The 23,557-nt window shown below is 35.6% G+C and overlaps 1 protein-coding gene and 1 long non-coding RNA gene across 11 annotated transcripts in view; one reads left to right on the plus strand and one right to left on the minus strand.

Moving 5' to 3' along the window:
- LOC102152924 overlaps positions 1–14,316 on the minus strand; it is a 123,420-nt gene extending 109,104 nt beyond the window's left edge. For 2 of the 3 annotated variants that reach the window (XR_005376986.1, XR_005376988.1), the window contains exons 1-2: positions 14,216–14,316; positions 13,283–13,421 (exon numbers count right to left, since the gene is read on the minus strand). This is a non-coding gene — a long non-coding RNA (uncharacterized LOC102152924). The remainder of the gene's footprint in view (positions 1–13,282; positions 13,422–14,215) is intronic. The other variant, XR_005376987.1, reaches the window with a different exon arrangement.
- The window catches only part of TBC1D5 (TBC1 domain family member 5), a 542,853-nt gene that overhangs the window by 386,156 nt on the left and 133,140 nt on the right, over positions 1–23,557 (plus strand). For all 8 annotated transcript variants that reach the window (XM_038570747.1, XM_038570749.1, XM_038570748.1 and 5 more), the window contains one exon: positions 16,615–16,757. In XM_038570747.1, coding sequence (XP_038426675.1) covers positions 16,615–16,757 — 143 coding nt within the window. The remainder of the gene's footprint in view (positions 1–16,614; positions 16,758–23,557) is intronic.

The raw sequence follows: 23,557 nt of genomic DNA on the forward strand, positions 1-23,557 counted from the left end.
AAAACTCTTTATTCTTGTACTAAAAGGAACTCTAAAATTGCATAATTTTTAGAAAAAAGTGATAAAGTATGTTGATCAGAACCTATTGATTTTGACTAAAACAATAATCTTAGAAGTTCTTAGCCTAATACTCTTAAAATACTACATGAAAAGGAGTAAAGATATGTGAATTAGGTATGTATCTTAAGTGATAAAGAATACAACAGCAAAATAAATCTAAAGAACATAAAAAAGGAAGGAGTTAAAAGTAAAAGCCCACGTGAATTAGTAAGAAAACATAAATGACAACTAATGCAGAAGGAACTGTTTCTTTTGGGGGGAAATACATGATAAACATCTTAACATAGTTTAAAATAACAGAAAAATACAAACTATATGTGCATAAATTAAAAATAGATTACTAAAGTACAAATTTGTCAAAAGGTATGTATTTCCAGTTGTAAAGTGAAGAAATCATGGGAATACAGTGTATAGCATGGTGATTAATAATACTATATTGTGTATTTGAAAATAGCTAGAGAGTAGATCCTAAAAGTTCTTAACACAAGAAAAAAAATTCTGTAGCTGGTGATATTAATTGGATTTTTGTGGGGATTATTTGGCAATATGTACAAGTATTGAGTCATTATATTGTATACCCAAAACTAATATAATGTTATGTCGGCTATACCTCAATAAAAAAATAACTTTTAAATTGCAAAAATAATTTTAAAAAATATACATTCAAGTATAGCCAGAAATGTTCTGGGATAAAAGAGTTATTATTAGCCCACCCACTGAAAAATGTATTATAGATACCATAATTATAACAGTTTAGAATTGGCACATAATTAGATATATTGGTAAAATAAAATAGAGTATCTGAAATAGACCCTCAATACATTGGGGAATTTAAAATATGATAAAAGCAGAATTTCAATTCAGTGGGAAAGCAATGGATTACTCAGTAAAACCATTTGGTAAACCATGAAATTAAATCTCTAGTTTTGCACTGTAACAAATGCCAGATGCATCAGTGATATAAACAAAACTGGAATAAAATTATTATTTTTATATTCTAAGGTGGAAAGTACAAAAACCGATAAACCATGAAGAAAAAGCTTGGTAAATTTGACAACATTACAATAAAATTTCTTCCTGGGAAGAGAAACCTCCCTGTAGTCTGTGAAAGATGGAAAAAGTTAATAGGTCACTAAAATTTCCTTGGATCCTGGTAGCTTTTGTTCCCAGGATTATATATTCTTTGAATAGTGATTCTCAAACTTGTACTTGCACCGAATCACCCCGAGGGTTTGTTCAAATACAAATTACTGGGCCCTGTACAGAATTCCTGATTTAGTAGGTATAGGGTGGGTAAAATTTAAGAATTGCAATCTGAACAAATTCCCAGATAATGCTACTGCTACTAGTCTGGGACCATACTTTAAAAACCACTGTTTTACCATGTTCCTAAAGCCTTTCATTTTCCCCTGAGATCAGAGATCCACTAATATTGCTCTTTGTAATCGAGTTCTAAATCAAACTAAGATGTCAAGGAAAACATGAAGTAAGCAGTTCACTTTTTCCCATTATATAGTTAGAAGCATAAAGACCTATATGAGGGTCATCTATGTAGTATCATACAGAATAACAATGGAAGAATTCTAAATGCCCTAAAAGAAAAGAATGGCTAAATCATGATATATCCACTCACTAGAATAGTATGCAACCATAAAAAATGATAAGGTATTTCTATAAATGTGGTATGGAATGATCTCCATTTTATTTTATTTTTTAAGATTTATTTATTAATTTAAGAGAGAACACCAGCAAATCTTGGGGAAGGGTCAGAGGGGAAAGGAGAGAGTTTCAAGCAGACTTATCCCATGACCCTGAGATCACAACCTGAGCTAAAACCAAGAGTCAGACACTTAACTGACTGTGACATGCAGACACCCTGATCTCCATTTTCATAATCATTGTTAAATTAAAAAATACATGGTACAGTATGTTCCCATTTATGTTTTTAAAAGGTGCATGTATGCATTAAAATGACTACGTTAAGAAAGAACATTGACTGCCCTTAGGAAGGTATATTTAGAGGTAGAGGATCCGGGATAGGAAGGGAAATGTCTTCTCATTGCATGTCCTGCTATAAGTTAAAATTCTTTTTCACCCTTTGAAAAAAAAAAAAAAAAGTAACAGAACAATAGCTCTACATACTTTTCATTTAATTCATAGGAAATAAAAGAATTAGGAAGTGAGAAAGATGGCCAGAGAAGAGGTCATAGTAAGAAAACAATGGTTCAGACTCTGAGAGTGCAGATTTGTAGCTTCTCAGCAGCCAGCACTCAGCCAGTACCGGCTAGCTACTGTGGAAAGGAAATGAGTGTTGTTGATGGAAATAAATTTAAAGTATTTTATGTGATGTTTTTGTGCTTCATATTTGAGTTGGTTTATGAGCAGATTAATTTATGAACATATTATATACCATGATGTCCTCAGTAAGCTAGACTTCACTGAGTTTCTCTTCTCCGTTAGACCAATATACAATTCTAGACCTCATAAGTCTTTCTAAAACCGGCTGACCAAAAGTGGCAATTAATTTTTCTTTGTAAGTTCTTAGTTCTTTATAGTTTCCTTAATGAGTTTTCTTGGGAAGAAGCACTCTAAATCTTGGTAGGATACTTTATCTGTAATCACCACTGTATTGTAACTGAGGTGCTCATGAAATAGCACATCATGATTCATCAGAATAAGTCCTTCAGAAAGCCCCGTTCTTCTACTCTGAGAAACGCAGTTATCACACATTTGACAGCAATAGTAGATATTGTGCATCTTGAGTCTTGAAAGTTAGTCATTAATGTGAAGAGGTGATTTTTTAATATAAATCTGAATTAGATCTCCTTTAGGAATTAAAGAGAATTCTAGAGGAGTATAAAAATGTTGGAGTAACGCTGAGCTAGGAGTTAAATTATCGTGTAAATCTGTAGTCTCTTTTTCATTGCGGCATGCTCAATCTGTGCCATTTGCCTCTGTGGAGGCATCTGTAACTTGCAGGGGCCAGCTCTGCCTGTTTGGATCCATGATATATGTATTGGGGGTGAGCAAAGAAGTCACCGATCTCTGACACATGCAGGAGCTTTCCCATAAGTGCATCTAGTGCATATCTTCCACAGACCACTGAAATAAAACTGCTTTTAGATGGTTAAGGCATATTTTTAGATGATATATTTGGTAGTACTTTTAGAAATTAAAAAAGTCATAAGTGCATATTTGCCATTATCATCAAACTGTGTTTATTTTAAAACATTGAGTTGCAATCTTCTGTGCATAAGGAAACATTTTCCTTAATGTATATTTGTCCTTCTTTAAAAAAAATTTACACATATATAGTTGGCTGTAAAGTTGTCTGGGCACTAAACTTTAGCTATTAGCTACGGAGCTAGGGATAAAATGAAGCAGCCAACCCCTCTTTAACCCTCTTTTGTTTCCCTGTTACTTCTATTACTAGGGAAAGGTTAACTTGTGGTGATTGAGTTGGGCTTCTGAATTCCTCACCAAAACCACACACCCAAAGTAATACCTGTGGTGGTGCTAACTGTCTTTTGCCCTCCCTGGCTCCTTCAGGTTTTCCTTGTCCCTCTCTGTCTCACCCTGCACCCTGGTAAGTCATCTGAGCCCCATGCAGATACATTCAGCTCATCATTTATATGCATTAATGGGTAGGAATAGGGCATTTATAATTCTAAACGGTAGATAATCCAAAAACATTACATGGCTTTGGAATGTACTTAGTAATGTTTTAAATTGTTTTACCTTACTAGTTATACTTTGCTAATGTTGCCATTAGTTTGCGTTCCTTGAACATACCAAGGTTGATTGGGGGACTTACTACGGAGGCGGCAAAGAAACATGTAAAGTGACTATGGGAACTCAGATTGAGAGAACTTTTATTGAATTAGAATTTTACTTTGGATAATTTTCATGTTAATGATTGGAAGTTATCAGTATATCGTCCAGTCTAGGGCATAGCACAGTAACTGCCATATAGTTGAAATTCAAGAAAACATTTGTCTTTAATGTTTTTCATAGCAATCATACTTAGGATCAGATCAGAGCTAGCCTAAACCAAGAGAGGAAGTCAGTGAAGGGTGTCCATTTCCCTCAACCCAACCATCCCACTTCCAGCTTAGTGAAGGTGAGTATTGCCAAGTCATGAACATTTTCCTAATATGGTGCTGGCTTATAGACTGTTCCATCAGTGGAGCTACACAGATTAGCTACTCAGTAGCAGAGACTTAATCCAGGAATCCCTCAAGAAGGAAGATACACTATTCCTTTGAAATGCAGGGAGGTACTTGGAAATAGGCACAGAGAGGCTCTGTATTCCTTTCAGTAGAATATAGCTTTCCACAGCAGTATTAGCATCTAAAATAAAATGAACAATAATAGAGAGCATAACTTACCAACTTAAGGTCCATGGTTCTACAAAACTCCTGATGTAGTTTGCACATGAGTAGGTGTGGTATGTGTAGGTGTGTGTATATTTTAAGACAAGAGGGTTCTTAAACTTAATTCTAAAAGGGATCCACAACTCCTCTATATAGAGAATTGAATTAAGTTTCACTATTTTATACTTTTCATAAACTGTTGCAAAGAGGGAGAGGAGACTACATGTCCATTGTCACTGCATCTCAAACCTGTCCCTATTTGAACTTAAGAACTACTGGAGAACTTAATTTTGTGAATTCCCATAACCACAGCTAGTTCCAGACTGTATTCAAAGACTGAATATGTAAATGGACAGTGGCCAGACAGTATAGAATAATAGAACTCTGACCCACATAAGAAGCCCAGGAATCCAAACCATAACTTCTTTGACAAAATCAGCCCAGAACAGTCAGAACTTGGTCAGTGACTGCCACCTTTCCTGTTTTTGCCTGCTTCCAGCTCGGAACTAGCCAGGGAAAGCCAAATACATATGATCCCCCAATCAGTTACATATGATGCTCCTTCTTTAGTGATCCTACGGCCATACTTAAAACCTTCAGTCAGGCATACCTTTCCTTTTTTCACTACAGACTTATCTCACTCCCGTTTTTGATTCTTTGCCAAACACAGGTGATGGTAGCTGATTCCCTTGCTAAAGCAAGCCGAATAGATAACCTCTGTTTATTTTTATTTGGATGGTCTTCCTTTATTTCAGCTGTGCATTGAGATGTGAAAGGTTCTAGGAAAATTCCCTTATACTGAAAGCTCTCTTCCATCAGGACATCATAGAGCTGGTAGTAATGCCACTGAGTGAACATCTCTTAGAGTTTAGCTCTTTATTTTTCCAGAAATAACATTTATTTATTCATTCATTCATTTTTATTATTGAAGTATAATATATGTTATATTAGTTTCATGTATACAACATATTGATTCCACAATTCTATACATTAGTCAGTGCTCACCAAAATAAGAGTAGTCACCCATCTGTCACCATACAGTTTTATTGCAATATTACTGACTATATTCCCTGTGCTGTACTTTTCTTGTCCATGGTTTATTTTCTACCCGGAAGTTACCTTGCAAACCCCTTTGTCTACTTTGCCTATCCCTCCACCAACTTTTTCTCTGTCAACCACCAGTCTATTTGTTTTATTTTTTAAATCCCACATGTAAGTGAAATCATACTGTACTTGACTTCACTGAGCATAATATTCTCTGGGTCCATTCACATTATCACAAATGGCAAGATCTCATTCTTTTTCATGGCTGAGTAATAATATTCTGTTGTATATATGTACCGCATCTTCTATATCCATTCATCTGTTGGTGGACATTTGGGCTACTTCCATATCTTGGCTACTATAAATAATTCTGCGGTAAATACAAGGGTGCATATATATTTTTGAATTAGTGTTTTTATTTTCTGTGGGTTAATACCCAGTAGTGGAATTACTAGATCATGTGGTATCTCTCATTTTTTGAGACACCTCCATACTATTTCCCACAAGGAGCACACCAACTTACATTCCCACCAACAGTGCACAAGGGTTTCCCTTTTCTCCACGTCCTCACTAACAATTATTATTTTTTATCTTTTCGATCGTAGCCATTTTGGCAGGTGTGATGGGATATCTCTCTGTAGTTTTGATTCTCCTTTCTCTGACTAGTGATGTTAGGCATCTTTTAATGTGTCTGTTGGCCATCTACATGTCTTCTTTGGAAAAATGTCTATTCAGGTCTCGGTTCATTTTTAAATTGGATTATTTGTTTTTTTAGTGTTGAGTTTTATGAGTTCTTTATCAAACCCTTATGGGATACATACATCATTTGCAAGTATCTACTCCTGTTGCTTTTTCATTTTGGTGATGGTTTCCTTTGCTGTAGAAACACTTTTCATTTTGATGTCCCAATTGTTTATTTTCCCTTGCCTAAAGAGACATATCCGTTGATGTGTTGCTGTGGCTAATGTCCAAAAGATAACCGTCTATGTTTTCTTTTAGAAATTTTATGGTTTTAGGTCTCACATTTAAATTTTTAATCCATTTTTAATTTATTTTTGTGTATGGTATAAGAAAGTGGTCTGGCTTCATTCTTTTGCATGTGGCCATCCAGTTTTCCCAGCACCATTTATTGAAAAGACTTTTGCCCGTTGTAAATTCTTTTTATCCTTCCTGTTGTTAATGTCGTGTATCACATTGATTGGTTTGTGAATATGGAACCACCCTTGAATCCCTGGAATAAATCCCATTTGATTGTAGTGAGTGATTCTTGCAATAGATTATTGAATTCATTTTGCTTATATTTTGTTGAGATTATTGCATCCATGTTCATCAAAAATTGACTTATAGAAGTGTCTTTATCTGGTTTCGATATCAGGGTAATGCTTGCCTTGTAAAATGAACTTGGAAGCATTCCTTCCCCTTCAATTTATTGGAATAGTTTAGGAAGAAGAGGTATTAACTCTTTCTCAAATGTTTGGTAGAATTTACCTGAGAAGCCATCTGGTCCTGTACTTTTGTTTGTTGGGGGGTTTTTTGATTATCAGTTCAGTTTCATTACTAGTTATTAGTCTGTTCAATTTTTCTCATTCTTCCTCATTCAGTTTTAGAAGATTGTATGTTTCTAGGAATTTATCCATTTCTTCTAGGTTATCCAATTTATTGGCATGCAATCTTTTATAATATTCTCTTAAAATTCTTTATATTGCTGTAGTGTCAGTTATTTTTCCTCTGTCATTTCTGATTTTATTTATTTATGAGTCCTCTGTCTTTTTTTATTGATGAATCTGGCTAAAAGTTTATCAATTTTATCTTTTCAGAGTACCAACTCTTGGTTTCATTGATCTTTTCTATTTTTTGTCTCTATTTCATTTATTTTCACCCTAATCTTCATTATGTCCTTCCTTCTACTAGCTTTGGTCTTTGTTTTTGTTTATGTCTGTTTGTCTTCTCATTTCTTTAGGTGTAAGGTTAGGTTATTCATTTGAGTTTTTTTTTCTTAAGGTAAGCCTGCACCACCATAAACTTCCCTCTTAGATCTGCTTTTGCTACATCCCAAAGATTTTGGACCATTGTGTTTTCATTTCATTTTTGTTTTTTGTTTTTTTTTAAAGATTTTATTTATTTGAGAGAGAGCGCACGCGCATAAATGGAGGGCAATGGCAGAGGGAGAAGCAAACTCCCCACTAAGCAGGGAGCACAACACTAGGCTCAATCCCAAGATCCTGAGATCATGACCTGAGCTGAAGGCAGATGCTTAATGGACTGAGCCACCCAGGCACCTTTTTATCTTACATACATGTTATATTCTAGATCTGAGCAAGGTGATAGTGCAGAACCTTAGAGTGAGAACAGCTCACAGGTGAAGCAGAATAAATAAACACCAAAGAGTTGACCATTCAGCCAAGCTCTCTGTATTATACAGGTTCTGCATGGGAAATGCAAGAATACCCGTTTGGGTCCTGGTGGCTTTGGGATTCTGATTTGAGGTCCCACACTCAGGGCTAAGCCATTTCCCTCTTAGGCTATATCTCTTTGCACTAAGCTAATCAGCCATGTCCTGTCATGTCCCACTTTCTTACCTCATTAGAACCAATCACAAATGGCATGGGAAGGCCATTAGCTCAGGACTAAACATGAAGGGCCTCAAATTTAGTGTTTACTCTGCCTTCAAATGAGATTATATCTATCCATCATAATAAATTTATATTTTAAAAACATTGACTTGTAAATGTTAACGTTTAAAATGTCACAATTTTTATAGCCTTGTTTTGGCATTTCTTCATCTTATAATATACACTGGGAGTTAAAAAAAAAAAAAAAATCAAAGTGGCCTAGCTTCTCTCAACCTTTGGAAGGTCTCCTTCTCTTCCACATCCATGTCTGTCTTTTTTATTGGATAATACTTTTATAGTGTTTGTGTTTTTTTTAAATAAAAGTTTAGAAGTTAATAGAGATAGAATGTGAAGAGGTATTTGGCTTTTTGTGTTTTCTGTCTCAGCCAATAGATGTTTAGTGGTTGTTGGTCCAACAACTAGACATGTTGAGTAAGCCGATTTGAAAACCCACACTCAGGACCAAGCTGTGGAGATGTGGAGAGAAATCAGAATTACCTATATGGTGATTCTCTTATTGTGGCCCCCCAATCAGTAGCATCAGTAACTCCAGGAACTAGTTCAGAATGCAAATTATCAGGCCCCACCTGAATCTCAAAATCATAATCCAAAAACTTTCAATATGGGTTTAACAGTGTGTGTTTTAATAAACCCTTCAGGCTACCCTACTACATGCTAAAGTTTGAGATCACTACTCTAATTAGAAGGGTCATTCAATAGTTTAACCCTTTTTCTTCTCCTGGAGTAACAATTTACTTGAATGTATGGTAGATTTTAGGAGCCCTAATAGCTGGCACCTTAAAATGGACAGGAAACAGGAATCTGTGACCTAGGCTTGTGCTTCTCAAACTTTAATATACACACAGATCCCCTGGAAATCTTACTAAAATGAAGATTCTGGTTTCAGTAAGATTGTGTTAGGGGCGTAGGAGTCTGCATTTCTAACAAGCTCCCAGGAGATGATGCTGGTCTTAGATCATACTTTGAGTAGCAGAGTCTTAGTAGAAACAGATTCCAGCTGAGGAACATCTGAGGTATGAACAAGCAGGGAGCCAGAGATCAGGAAATGTAGGGAGAGGTCCAAGAAGCCTTAGGAGGCCTTGATCAATTCTTCCATAGGTGTGATCACTTACTATTTAATGTGTGTTCAGGGATCTCTACAGAAATGAGAACCTTAGGGAAACATCTATTTAGCAGCTAGAAAACCTGTGAGAGATCAAGGATGTAGGGTCAAGAAATGCCTGGAGAGTAGGATTCATGTTAATTTAATAAACACTTGTTAATCCCCTACTTCATGTGTAATACCAGATAACCCCAAGGAGCTTGTGATCTGCTAGAGAAGGGAGAGAAGCCAAACCAAACTATCAGTAACTAACCCTTCAGCTGGAATTTGCTTATCAGTGGAAAATGTAATTAGAAAGCAGTGACACCAGTAGATAGTGGAACCTCCAAACATCTGCCCTAAGTGAAATACCTGTCCTAGCCTCTGAGCAGCCAGCCCAGGTGAGGATGACTTAAGGTTCAGGAAGAAGAAAAGGAAGACAGAGCCAGTAAAACCAATCTCAGAGGCTGCTTACAGCTATAGGTAAGCGATAAGTGGTCAAAAGGAATCAAGCACCACTGCTGCCTTTTAGGAATGGGTTCAGTCTTATTTTCTTGATTACATATTACCGGCCTACAGATTCAAGGTTTTACCTCTATCCTGAATCGCATGGATCCTGATATTTTTCACCGTAGTGTTATGCCTCATGTCACTTCTTCCAACAATGTGTGTAAATGCATTAGATTTATGCAGAGGAATTTGAAAAACGTTACTCACAGAGGTTAAGATCCAAAATGGTCTAGGACAATTTTTTAAAAAAGTAAAGTCACACAAGTTTTGTATCTTAACGAGTTTCAGATTAGGGAGGATAGGAGCAATTATTTTTAGCAATTCTCTATACTCTTTTAGAAGACCGATTTGATCATAATTCCCTTTCCTAAGGTAAAATGACAAAACAAAGCCTCTTTACAGACTTTCTAGAAGTAAAAATCGTCTGTAATATGAATAAAGACTGTTCACAGAGCCTAAAATTAATTTTCCTTGACATAACCATCAACTGTCCATTAATTCTTCATGTTGTTATTTATAGGGTAGTGGCTTCCAAGTAATTTTCTCAAGGAAATGTCCAATAGCAACTCACTACTAGTGGAGCCCAAGTAAATGATAGGATAGAAAAATCAGTTCTCAGCAACTTTTACTCCCATAGTCCTCTTGAGGCAGGGCTAAGATTTCGACCTGCATACTGGTTGAAATGTACAATAGGATTCTCAAAGAGCACATCCTGTTCATACAACTAAATCTATATTAAAGGAACACCATATTTAACTAGCTTTATTTGAATTTGCTGATATATCGCATATCCTAAAATTACTAGTCCTTGAAATACCATACATCTAAACCTAATAGCAGGTATACATTTAAAAGAGAGATGTATGAGTATGAGTATGTGTATGTGTATTTGTGCTCAAGTGAGAGAGAGAGAGAGAGAGAGAGAGAGAATATTCAAAGGTTACACACAGCCTCTAAACATATGATGGTCATCTTCTAATGCATAGCATTCTTATGAAAAACATAGATGCACAAGCTCTGTTTTCCATTCAAACTATTTTTGCAAAGAGTGTATTACAGTTCTGACAAAACAGCTTCAAACTTTCACGAAAGAGAATAAATTACAGTAGGAATGGGTGGTAATTATTAGGAACTTATTTTTGGAATAAGAAACCTTCCTTAATAAAGGGCTGTGTACTGCCCTCTAAAAGAAATAGATAATTTTCTCAGTCAAAAACATATTTTTAACAGTTAGTGTACATATCCTGTGGGGGTTAAATTAAGTTTGAACATGTGTTCCCAGAAAGCCAAATTCAAGCTGGGTTCAAACCATGGATTACAAGGAGCACGTAGAAAGTAAATTTGAGTTCTATAAAGATAATAATTAATTCAAAGTTTCAGTTCCTTCTATTTTTTTAAGTAGAGTTTAATGGGCTTGAAGTATTCGGATCTTTCTGTAACACATGTAGATCCCAAGCATTTGTAAGAGGACTAAACTGAAACAGTACTAGGTAAAGAAAAAAATTAGTAAATAGGCTAAGCATCTTCCAGTAATGTATTCTGCAGGGTTGGTAGAAGAAGAATGTGAAAATGGAAAAATGCTTTATTTTGGCTTCCATCTTTTGTGGCTCTGTTCTCCAAAGAAGTAAGAATTAAAGATTAGAATGCCTTGTGACCCTAATTATAATTAATAACTGCAATATTTGGTTCTGATTTTAAGACTATATTAACAGAGTTGATATAAAGGAAAACTCAGGGTAAATTAATGTAAAAAGAACTGAGTACAAAGGAACTCAATATAAGAAGAGCCTCAACTTCATCAAGGAGATACCAACCATGGAGATGACAGTTTGGTTTGCTGTTGTTTTCCTCTGATACTAATACAGAATTTGTATTCTGTGCTTATTCTCTACCCTGCATGGGTTATTTAAAAATTAATTGTAAGGTTTGAAAAGTACAAATGAACAGAAAGCAAAGAAGCAAAATTAATACCATTAAACAAAAATCTCCTGTGTTGCAGTATGCTTACCCAGTGCTATCATCTTGTGATCACAGGTTGCTTAAGATGCCCTTATAATGTTTGTTAAATTAAATTGAATATACCTTTTTTATTTTACTTGTTCTTATAAGCTGGCTATGCCTATATCTTATTAACAGGTCATTAAAGGAAAAGGAAAAGGAAATGGAAGATACAATATATAAGTTTCTTCCTACATGTATAACCTACTACAGTCATGTTGGATGAAGCCTATGTTTAGTTAAACCTCAAATTGGTCATTTTCATAAACCACTAAAAAATGGATTTCTCTTGGTGTTTCCATGGGTCATTCACCAAGCAATAATACCATCAGGAGTTACTGATCCCCTGGGGATAGCAGCTTAATTACACAGAAATTTTAAATTGAGAATAGTGTTATAAGTGCAGATATAGAAACAGTCCTGTCTTCGGGTGGTTTATTATTAAATTTAATACCTCAGACGATCTTTTTTGTTTGTGTAGATTTTAATTACTAAGTAGGTCTGGAAAAATATGAATTATTGTATTATCACAAGTGATAAAATGTGTACAGTTATGAGCATTCCAATCTGCAGGTGTAACATACATAAAGCAAGATTAATAGTATCAAGCAATTAAACTGAAGCTATCTTTAAGGGGAAAAGAAAGCCTTAATGCTACCCTTAAGTGTAAGTTAAACTCGCGTTAAATATTTTTAACTGCAATAAAAGCATGTTAATTTTAGGAGTGACTTCTTTATAAGACCTCATTTCTTCGAGTAAGTTTTCCTTTCTAAGAATACAAAAGCTTACTGAAATAATTTCTGTTGGTAACTCATTCCATAAAGAACGGAATTTTTCCTTGGCTTTTAAGCTCAATGAAGAAAGCCCAAAATAGCACAGGAAATTTTGTGTGCGGTGAATATATGTATGAACTAAATCTAGTAGGGATTAAAATGATTAAATTATTGATAAGGTCATTGTGGTCCCAAAGCTTTCCATTAGTCATATAGTACTACTTAAATATTTTGAGAATTTGGCTTTAATTTTCCTATAATTGCATATAAAATAGAGGAAACAGTGTTTTGCTTTAATTTTATATCCTTGCATGTATAACTTACTAACAGTCTTATATAAAAGGAACATGCCAGGCATCTAATAATAAAATTTTTTCCTTATGTGTTTCTGGGTTTTTTTTCCCCACTTCCTGAATTATTTTTATGCTCCCTCTAACAAGATCACTGCCTATATTTTCAATTTAGCTACACCTTTGCCTCTCAGTAGCATGACAGGTGGCTTTACAGTGAGTTTATCAAGACCTTGGTAAACACATAGAGCACTTAGCAAAGTGTACAGAGTTCTTTACAGAGAACTTTCTGGATCTTTCTTTGTCTCTCTGACTCTCTCTCTCTCTTTCTCTCTCTCTCTCTCTCTCTCACACACACACACACACACACACACACACACACAGAAGATTTGGTCCTTGCCCTGGAATTATTTAGCAGTGTACTTGGCAAGGTGAAACTTCAAAAATAAAGCAATGTGAAACATTTATAAAGCACCACATCACAGATTACACATTAAATATAAAAGTACTGAAGACTTACCTTCTGTGTAGTTTGATGATATGTTTTATTCAATGTAGATTGCTAGATATTTGCAGTTCTCCCTCCTGACAGTGCTGCAGTGGAGATTGCTGCATGTATGTATCTGTGGGGTCATTTTCCAAGCTAAGCTAAAATAACCCTGAACAGCAGGAAAGTTGCATGAGAAGTTTGAGTAGTAACTGGGCATTTTGTTCTAGAAATAGGAGTAATATATATCATTTCTTTAAGAGGGGAGAAGGGCTGTGTTTTCTTTTCCTTTTTTTTTTTTTTTTTGTTCTTGAAGCACCATCTGTGATGAAACCAAAGCTGTGATTGTCCATAAGAAAATGAGAGAACTTTGAGCTTTAAGCAAGAGGCAAAAAGATAGTATTGTATTTTCTGTGGTGAATATTAACCTTCATCAGTTTTTTTTTCTTTTTTTTTTTGCTAAATGATTGTCTATTTTAGCATGATAGGTACCAACTTTTTTTAAAAGTCATTTGACTTTTAATGGGAGGTAGCAGGAAAAACAGAAAATTCTTCCCCACACATAAGAAGGCTAACCAAAAGTAATGTCTTTTAGGAAACAGTTACATAAATGCGCTTATTCAAATAGGGAGAATATTAAAATAACTTTCGTGAATGAAAGGAGTGAGTTCAAGGCACAATACAATTTTGTAGGGCAGCCTGGGTGGCTCAGCGGTTTAGCGCCGCCTTCAGCCCAGGGTATGATCCTGGAGACCCAGGATCGAGTCCCACGTCGGGCTCCCTGCATGGAGCCTGCTTCTCCCTCTGCCTGTGTCTCTGCTTCTCTCTGTGTGTCTCTCTCATGAATAAATAAATAAAATCTTTAAAAATATACAATTTTGTTGGTGTGATTCTTTTTTTTAAAAAATTATTTTGATTATAGTTGACACACAATGTTACATTAGGTTCAGATTATGCTATGCTCACCTCAAGTGTGTAGCTATCATTTTGTAGATGTGATTCTTGAATTTTGTACTGGCATCCAGATTTGAATCAGGAAGGATCAGTTAAATGTCAGAATTCTATTTTGAAACTGCCAAAATTTGCCTGTTAAACTAATATGAATTCTTATTTTATTTTTCAGTTTTATTGAAGTATAATCAACAATAAAATTGTGAGATATTTAAAGTGTACATTGTAATGATTTGATATATGTGTACATTGTAAAAGGATTCCTCCCATCTCGTTAACACACCCATCACTTCACACATTTTGTTCTTTTTCTTTTTTCTTTCTTTTTTTTTTTTAAGATTTATTTATTCATGAGAGACACAGAGAGAGAGTGGCAGAGACACAGGCAGAGGGAGATGCAGGCTTCATGCAGGGAGCCCGACATGGGACTCGATCCTGGGTCTCCAAGATCATGCCCTGGCCAAAGGTGGTGCTAAACCGCTGAGCCACTGGGACTGTCCCACTTCACACATTTCATTTATTCATTCATTCATTCATTCATTCATGGTGAGAATAGTTTAGTTCTCTTGGCAAATTTTGATTATATAATACAGTGTTATCAACTACAATTAGCATGTTATAGTTTAGACCTTTATCAGTTTTTACACCGATGAATTTTTCTTCCAGTTGTATCAGTTGAATAACTGTAAATGATCACATTCTGTTTTAGTCATTTAGTAATGCAGATACAACTACCAGCCTAAAGATCCTTTAAACAGATCCCTAAAATGGCTTAATCCAGGTACTTTTTTGATTTGCCCATTCTCTGGTTCCCCTGATACTCCTTGCAAGACCAGTTAATTCTTTGTCATTAAGAGCTTCCTATGTAACTTAGAGATATTATTGTACTTCTTTAAATAGTAAATATTGGCATTTGTAATTTGAAAGAATTAAACTTGTGGAGAAATAATGTTTTTCCCTAAGCCACATACAGGCAGCACGAAACCAGAAAAATAGTTTGTTTTAGTCATCTCTTATATTAGCGGTAGAGTAAGAATTGGGAGATAGATAAAAATTACAAATGATACTGTAACATTTTTTAGAAAGATGTTACTTAGGCATTAAATCTTCTTCTGAAAAAGCAAGTAATTTAAGGTGTAATTGAAAATACAATTTAATTCTGTTGATTAATTTGATAATATGAATGAAAGAACTTCAGTATTTGTATGGTTCCTAATAACTGTGATACATTTGTATGATTATACACTATATTGTCACAGCTTTGATTCCTCCTTAAATATAATACTCCCTGAAGAAAGTATTTGAATTTAGGGTGGTGGTGAGGGATTGGTGCTCACTTTAACCCCACAGATGGTTAAATTTGGTTTCTAATTTTGCAAAGAGGTAATCTCTTAACTAGTTTTTAAAGAATTTCCTCTCTTCTGTACTATTTGATATACTAGAAATTTGGAATTTTTGATTCTTTGTTATGTGCCAGGGCCACATAGAATTTCTAGCTGAAATTCCTGGAGAAAGATTTGTGTAAGGAAATTATAGCCATGTTAAATAGAATTAGAAGTAAATGGATAAAAAATAGATATCAAAGTGAATTGTTTTAATATTTTTATAAAAATATGAATAGCTTAGTGTTTATTGAAAATTTGAAGTATAGCTGTTTATGACATATAATTACATACAGACCTTTTCTTTAGTATTCTGTTAAGCTGCCTATATGTACTTATAGCTTAGATATCCATTTTCCTGGCCATAGAAGTGACACTGTTTTTTAAAAATAGCCCTAAGAAGATATCCTCACTGATAAGGTTTATCTATTCTAAAGTTTAAAATATCACTATTTGTTTCATTTGAGATAATTGTCTACACTTGACAAAAAAATACATATCTACTATTTTTCCCCACATTTAATTTTCAAATGGATATTTTAAAATAAGAGTGAGATATGAATGCAGTTTTCTATTCAGTTATAGTTAATTTGTTGTACAGTTATTTTCAAAAGTCCAGTTAACAACAACAAAAACAGTAGTGATCATAAAATTTTGGAAAATTCTGTTTTTTAATTGCTAACCTTACCTATGAGGCAACTGTCAGACCATTGTGCATTCATTTTCCTCTTCGCCTTTTGAGCTTTGGGATTTGTATTAAATATGAAAGATTTTTACCCTTTTCAAATATCATCCTAGTGTTTTTTATATATAGGAATAAATTTTGATGATTGTGGCCCAGTTATAAAATTACAAAATTCATTTGAAAACTTAAAACTTGGATTTTACTGTATTATATATTTGATATATAATATTTGTTCAGTGTGATCAGTTAAAAATTATAATTTTTTCACAAATATAGGAGAAAATGATTCCTCTTTACATTGTTCTCAAAAGTACTGTTCTCTGAATTTTGGTTTTGTTTCTTTCCAGACGGTGGGTCCGGCTACTGTTTGGACGAGAGTTCCCCCTGCAGGATCTTCTGGTGGTCTGGGATGCCTTGTTCGCAGATGGCCTCAGCCTGAGTTTAGTTGATTATATCTTCATAGCCATGTTACTCTACATTAGAGATGCTTGTAAGTGTTAATGACCTTGCCTACATTCATGTTGGCAGTCCTGATTTTTTTTAATGTGTTTTATCTTTTAAATATACTTTACCTTTTATTCTGAATTCCCGTACCTACATTTTTATAGTAGGTAATATATTGAGGTTTCAAAGGAACATACTAAATATTTTTTTTTGTTAGTTAACTGTGTACATGTTGGGAAATGTGGGTGATTTTATCCTGAGAGAATTGGAATATTCTTCAGAGCCATTTTTTTAAAGACTTTATTCCTGCTTTAATTCCTCATTACACACATTTGTGAAATGCACGTATAAAAAGCTAGTATTTCAGATATGTTTAGAGCTCCACCTTCTGACAGGTAGAGAGTATTCAAAGATATTTATCAGGAGACTGGAGCTATTTTTATAGTATCAACAACTTGCCAATAAAAAAATAAATATTACATTTAAAGATATTTTAACTTATCCTCAGTTATATTTTAGCCAAATGTATTTCTCAGTAGATTGCCAAATGGTAGACATATTCCTATCTCATGAGATCTACCTTAGGATGCTTGCCATAGCTGGAAAGCCAGTGCCTATCTGTTTGGAGTAGTCTGATAATCTTCAGCTTGAAGGAAATATCAGAGCATGTTTTAAATTTTGAAATACCTCAAATTGTTTTCCTTCTGAGAAAAATAATCACTGTTCACAAAACAAGATTTGTAAGCCAAAATATAATTAGAAAGATTGCACAACGTGATGATTAAATAGGAAATTAAAAAAAAAAAAACTCTTAGGAGTAGGACTTTGTCAGAAGAACATAAATTCTTGGGATCATTCATAATCTTGACTTTTACATTACTATGTGGTTCTCTTTATTTGTTCACTGAATACCAGTTGTGCCAGATGCTCTTGTTATGCCTCTGGTGACACTAATAATATTCTTTAAAATTTTAGATTATACTTTTTTAATTCCCCCCAAAATTACTTGAATGACTAAATGACAGGAGCGCCACATTTTATCCAAAACTTGTGTTTTTTTTCTGTGCCTCGAAGGTCAAATAGTTTAGGTTTTGACAGACTAAGTGAAAAGTTCCTTCTTTCTAAGTCAGAGCTAATCAAATAAGAACATGGAAATTATAAAAGCTAACATCTGGAAAGTGGAGAAAGATGTTTGGGTAGATTTGATGGATACTGGATTTTAGAATATTCGATACTAATCTCTCGTAGTAGGAATTTTAAAATGTAAATAATAAAAAAAACAACAGGAATAAGTAGCCTCTTTTATTAAAAAATTGTTTAGGATAATATTTTCACAAAATTTTCTAAGGCAAACAACTGTTGAAGTATTTTCTGATTTTCTATAGTCTTTTTTTTTTTTTTTTTTTTTTTTTTTTTTTAATTTATTTATTTATGATAGGCACACAGTGAGAGAGAGAGAGGCAGAGACACAGGCAGAGGGAGAAGCAGGCTCCATGCACTGGGAGCCCGATGTGGGATTCGATCCCGGGTCTCCAGGATCGCGCCCTGGGCCAAAGGCAGGCGCCAAACCGCTGCGCCACCCAGGGATCCCTGATTTTCTATAGTCTTAAACAATTAAATATTTGCTCTTAACTTTGGTGTGTCACAACTATATATATTTTTTAAATTTAGTCATCCTGTCTCCAATGCTAAGATCTATTTTTTAAAATTAATTTTATAAAACAAGAAAATTTTGGCAGCTAAAGCCCTTACACATTTTCAGTCCATCTATTGATGTTATGAAACATATGGGCACATGTGGAAAAATACAGGGATAGTGAAGTTGTTTATTCATTTCAATATTTAGACCAGTTTATTTTAATTTGCTTGGTTGAACCCATAACAGTGAATGAGATCTCCTAAAAATAGGATGACTATTAAATATTTAAGGGTCATTGCCCCTATGCTCAAGAAGTTTTCAACTAGTAGGAAAGACGGACATAATTAATTTTAAGTTAACTTACCCAGTCTTGTGATTGAGGTGGAGATAGGTAATATGAAAGTTTAAAGAAGAGGCATTGAATTCCCCTCTTGGCCAGCTGTGAATGATGTAGATGTCCTTAAGTTAAATAAGGGGATCTACATTCCAGGCAGAAGGAACAGAATGAACAGAAGCTTGGAAGTGAGAAACTGTTTCAATGGGGGATTGTGTGTGTGTGTGTGTGTGTGTGTGTGTGTGTGTGTGTGTGCGTGCTTCTACAAGCCATTTGGTATTAAAGTACAGAGGGAGACTGACAGGTTATGAGACCAAAGAAAGTAAACAGGGATAGGATCTTGATAAAAGTCTTTATCTTACAAATAATAGGAAGCTCTTGAAGGGTTTAAAGCAAAAGTACAGTCAGTATTAGATCATTCTGGTGGCACTCTGGAAAATGGATTAAAGGAGACAAGAGTAGAGCAAGGAAATTGGATAAAAGTTTATGACAGTAGTCCTGGGAAAAAATTGTAGATTAGAGAAATCTTCAAAACTAAAGTCAGCATTCGTTGGTGACTAAGTATGATGGGTGAGAGAGAACAGGAAGTCTAAAACAATCCCCAGCTTGGAGAGTTGAGTGACTAGGTAATATGTGTAACTTGATAGGAAATAGGATTAGCAGGTTTTAGGAATGGAAATTATTAAGTTTTGGCCCTACTGAACTTGAGATCTATGAGAAATCATAACCTGAAGATTTGTAAAATAAAAGTGTCAGAATCAAGGCTACAGACTCAATTTTGCAAATGGTTAATAGGTATGTATTAATTAAAACCATAAAAGTGGATGTGACCTCCTCTAAGAATAGGGTGACCATATATCCTGATCTACTTGGAACAGTCTGGGTTTACACCTGTTTGTCAAGAATAGTAATTATTAGTACTGTCCTCTTTCACTCAAAGGCATCCTATTAAGATCATAAGAATTACATGGTCAGCCTACTTAAGAAGGGTGCCTATAGAAAGAGAAGATGGGCAAAGGTGGAACTCTGCATTTAACCTCAGTGTTTATGGCACAAGAGAAAGAAGGGCTTGTGTTGTAACCTCACAAAACTGTTATCTGAGCCAAGGGAGGTCATGGGGGTTGGGAATGCTATAATAAGGTCATGATATAATTAAGTAAGGTGGGAAATGTCCATTCGGAATTAGTTCTGTTGAGGGACAGACATCAGGTACTTTTGCCAGAATGGTTTATTGGAGTGGTAAAACAGAGGCTGGATTGTGATGAGTTGAAGAGTGACTGGACAAGTTAAGTATAATAGCTTTCCCTACAGTTTTGTTGTTGTTTCTTTTGTATTCTGTATGCATTACAATTTCAATTAAGTCAAATGAAAGGGAAAGAATGTGGAGATAGCATGGGTAGAGTAATCTTTAAAGAAAGCAGAGCAGAGGAGAAGAAAGATATATCTAGGGATTAGTGCAAGGGCAAGGGAGGTTGGATGATTGTCTTTAGAATGAGATCAGGGCTCACTGGCGGTGAGAGAGAACTGATTGAGGGTTTACTTATCAATCAATCTTAAGTTGGTCCCTCAAGGATCAATACTAGTTTTTCTCCCCTGTTCCATTGATGAGATCTCTGCAAAGATAAATTATCCTGTTTACTTAAAGTTTTTGTTTATTGTTGTTCAAACTTATCCCTCTACCCCCCAACAAGAGACCAGATTTTGTTTGTCTTGGTTTCCCTGCCATATCCCAGCATCCAGAACAGGGGCCAGTACATAGTAATCTTGAAAAATATTTTTTGAGTGAAATAATTGAAAAAACAAAGGCTTAGAGACAATGGAATGAGGTCACAAGTCCTGTGGAAGATTGGGGAACAGGAATAAAAACTGGTGCTGATCCTGGAAGAAGGTTCTGGGCAGGTTTCAGAAGTAGACCAGTTTATAGGTGGGGAAGATGGGAAGTGGAGGAATTCCATGTCTGAGAAAGGAGGAAGCAAGGTTGTGTGCAGTGAGTGAGGTATGATGAGGTTTTAAGGAAATATCTGGGAAGTATGGGAGAGATGGTTGACCATGGACTCTAGGACAAGCTGGTCTAGCTGTTGAAGATCCTATTCTGAAGAGACAAACAGTGGACAATAGCAATAGGCCCTAAGGTTATGATTTTCTGAGCCATACTCCCCAATCTAGGCAAGGTGCAAAAGAGGCAGATCATGATCTAGGCTCCAGGTGAGGCCCACATCCCGATGATTAGGCAGAACTGAAAGGAAGCAGGATGGAGGGTGTTGAATGCATTTTAAGAGGAAAGTTTGGGATGTGTGGGGAGGGAAGCATGCCAGGAAAAGAGCAAGGGGAAATCAGATGAGGAGATTTGAGGGAGGATATGCAATTTAAAAGCAACAGAGTTGTGGTCAAACAATAAGACATGGAGCAGTTCTGGGTATGCCCAGGACAGTAGAAGTCAGTTAAGGGGAAAGTAAGTCATTGAAGAGATCAAGAGATTGTGAGGAAGCTGGGATTTTTGTTTGGTCCTTTATGGATACTTCACAAGGAATCATGGTAGGAAAAGAGGTAGAAAGAGGTACAGTGAGCCTGGCAATGAAAGCCTCAAATGCAGAAGAGTGACCAAGAAAACAGCTTTTATTTAGTCAATCATTTATTCAAAGAATCAGAGATTCAGTCAGTGTTTATTGAGTGCCTACTATTTGCCAGCCATCGTGGTGGGTAGGTGACAGTGATGAAGGAGCCCAATGGAGGTACAAATGCAATGCATGAACTTTTGAGGAAGAGAGAGTTTTACGGTAAGATAGGAAGCAGTAGTTTGGAAAGAGAATCAGGGAACAAGGTAGCAGCCCCACACACATACACCTTACTGTGGTTGCAGTAGCAGTAGGGGAGGTTGTAGGGGCAGCAGTAACCCCCATAAGGAAAGGCATTTTTCCTCAGAGAAAAAGATGGAGACGGAGAGGAATAGCAGGAGGAGGACATAGAATAGGATTGGGTAGGGGCCACCTGGGTGGCTCAGTGGTTGAGTGTCTGCCTTCAGCCCAGGGCATGATCCCGGAGTCCCAGGATCAAGTCCCACGTCAGGCTCCCTGCATGGAGCCTGCTTCTCCCTCTGCCTGTGTCTCTCTGCCTGTGTGTGTGTGTGTGTGTGTGTGTGTGTGTGTGTCTTTCATGAATAAATAAATAATTTTTTTAAAGGAGTGGGTAGAATGCATAGGAGGACAGTACTAGTAAATGAGCTTACATTTTAGGTCATGGTCAAAGGCAAGAGGAAGGTGAACAATTTGCCAGCCTCAGTGTTCCAAATGGAACTTTGGTATCAAGATTTTATTCCATCTCAGTGGATTCGGAATCATGATTCCCTTCCTGGGACGTCTGGATTGGTGATGTTTAGTTATACCTAGTAGTTTCAAGCCCATTCATTCAAAAAATTCCTAGCTGAATATACCATTGTATGAGGCTCTGGGTATTACATGTATTCTCTTGGAGCCGTAGGTAATACATTTATAGCTCAAAGAATGGTGCACTTGGGGAAACTCCAAGAACCTTCCTCCAGTGACAGCAGCCTCCTAGGGGTTCAGTGTAGGGCTTCACCAGGGCCTCAGTTCATCCTGATAGTATACAAAATATCGTGTACATGTGCATTTCCTTAGGTCAAGGGTATGTAATTTACTTCCTCTTCTCAAAAGAATATATAACCTGAAAAATGGTTAACTGCACCTAGTCTAAAATCCTGATTTTACAGGCACTGATAATGAGGACTGAAGATACACTGAAGTCCTAACCCTAGTGCTTCAGACTATGACCTTTTTGGAAATAGGTTATTACAGATAGAATTAGTCAAGATGAGTCATATTGGAGTAGGGATGGCCCCTAATACAATATGACTGGTGCCCTTATATGAAGAAACAAATTTGGACACAGATAGCACCGAGGGAAGCTGATGTAAAGACACACAGGGAGAATAATGCCATATGAAGACAGAGGTACAGAGTGGAATGATGCATCTACAAGCCAAGGAACACCAAGGATTCTTAACGGTCACCACAAGCTAGGAGAATGCATAAAACAGATTCTCTTTCAAAGCCTATGACGGAATGAGCCCTGCCAACACTAGAAACTAGAAGAGACAAGGAAGTGTTCTTCCTGCAGGTTTGAGAGGGAGCATGACCCTGTTAACACCTTGATTTTTAGACTTTATTCTCTAGAACAGTTCGACAATAAATTTCTCTTGTTTTAAACTATCTGGTTTTACGTACTTTGTTACAGCAGCTCTGGGAAACTAATACAGTGCCCTTGGCATTTAAATAATTTAACAGTTGGTCTGTAGGGTTGGATCCTAGTGCCCCTCCTTTGTTCTTGTTCTGCCCTTTTCACTACTGTTGGCATCTCATACTTAATTTTTAACAAAAGTATTCTTCTAATTTTCTTTATATACCTCGAACAAAACTTCTATTCACTTTAAAAGTAATCTAGTCAGGCAAGTATAGTATTCAACCACTTAGTAGATTTCTTATAAACATCAAGTTCTATATGACGCTTCAGAGATTGAGCCCAACCTCCATGTTTAGAAGTTAGGAAGCCAGATTAAGGCCAAAGGGACTAGCGACAGGTGGGTTAGTTCTCACATTGCCTTTTCCGTTTCTCAAGCCCTACCTTACTTTTATTAAGTAAAAGTAAATTTTCACATTGGGAAAAACAAAAATATGAACATTATCTATACAGATTTTAACATTTAATCATTGAAATCATGGTCAAATGGCTGTTCTTTGAATGAAACTTTTGCTTTACTAAAATTATGTTTAAATAGAATTACTCAAACATTTTAATCAAACCATAACATGTTTGTTTTCTTATGTGTTATAAGAAGTGGTTTTATTTTTTATTCTTT

This window comes from Canis lupus, chromosome 23, assembly GCF_011100685.1.
Source record: "Canis lupus familiaris isolate Mischka breed German Shepherd chromosome 23, alternate assembly UU_Cfam_GSD_1.0, whole genome shotgun sequence".
Taxonomy (NCBI): domain Eukaryota; kingdom Metazoa; phylum Chordata; class Mammalia; order Carnivora; family Canidae; genus Canis; species Canis lupus.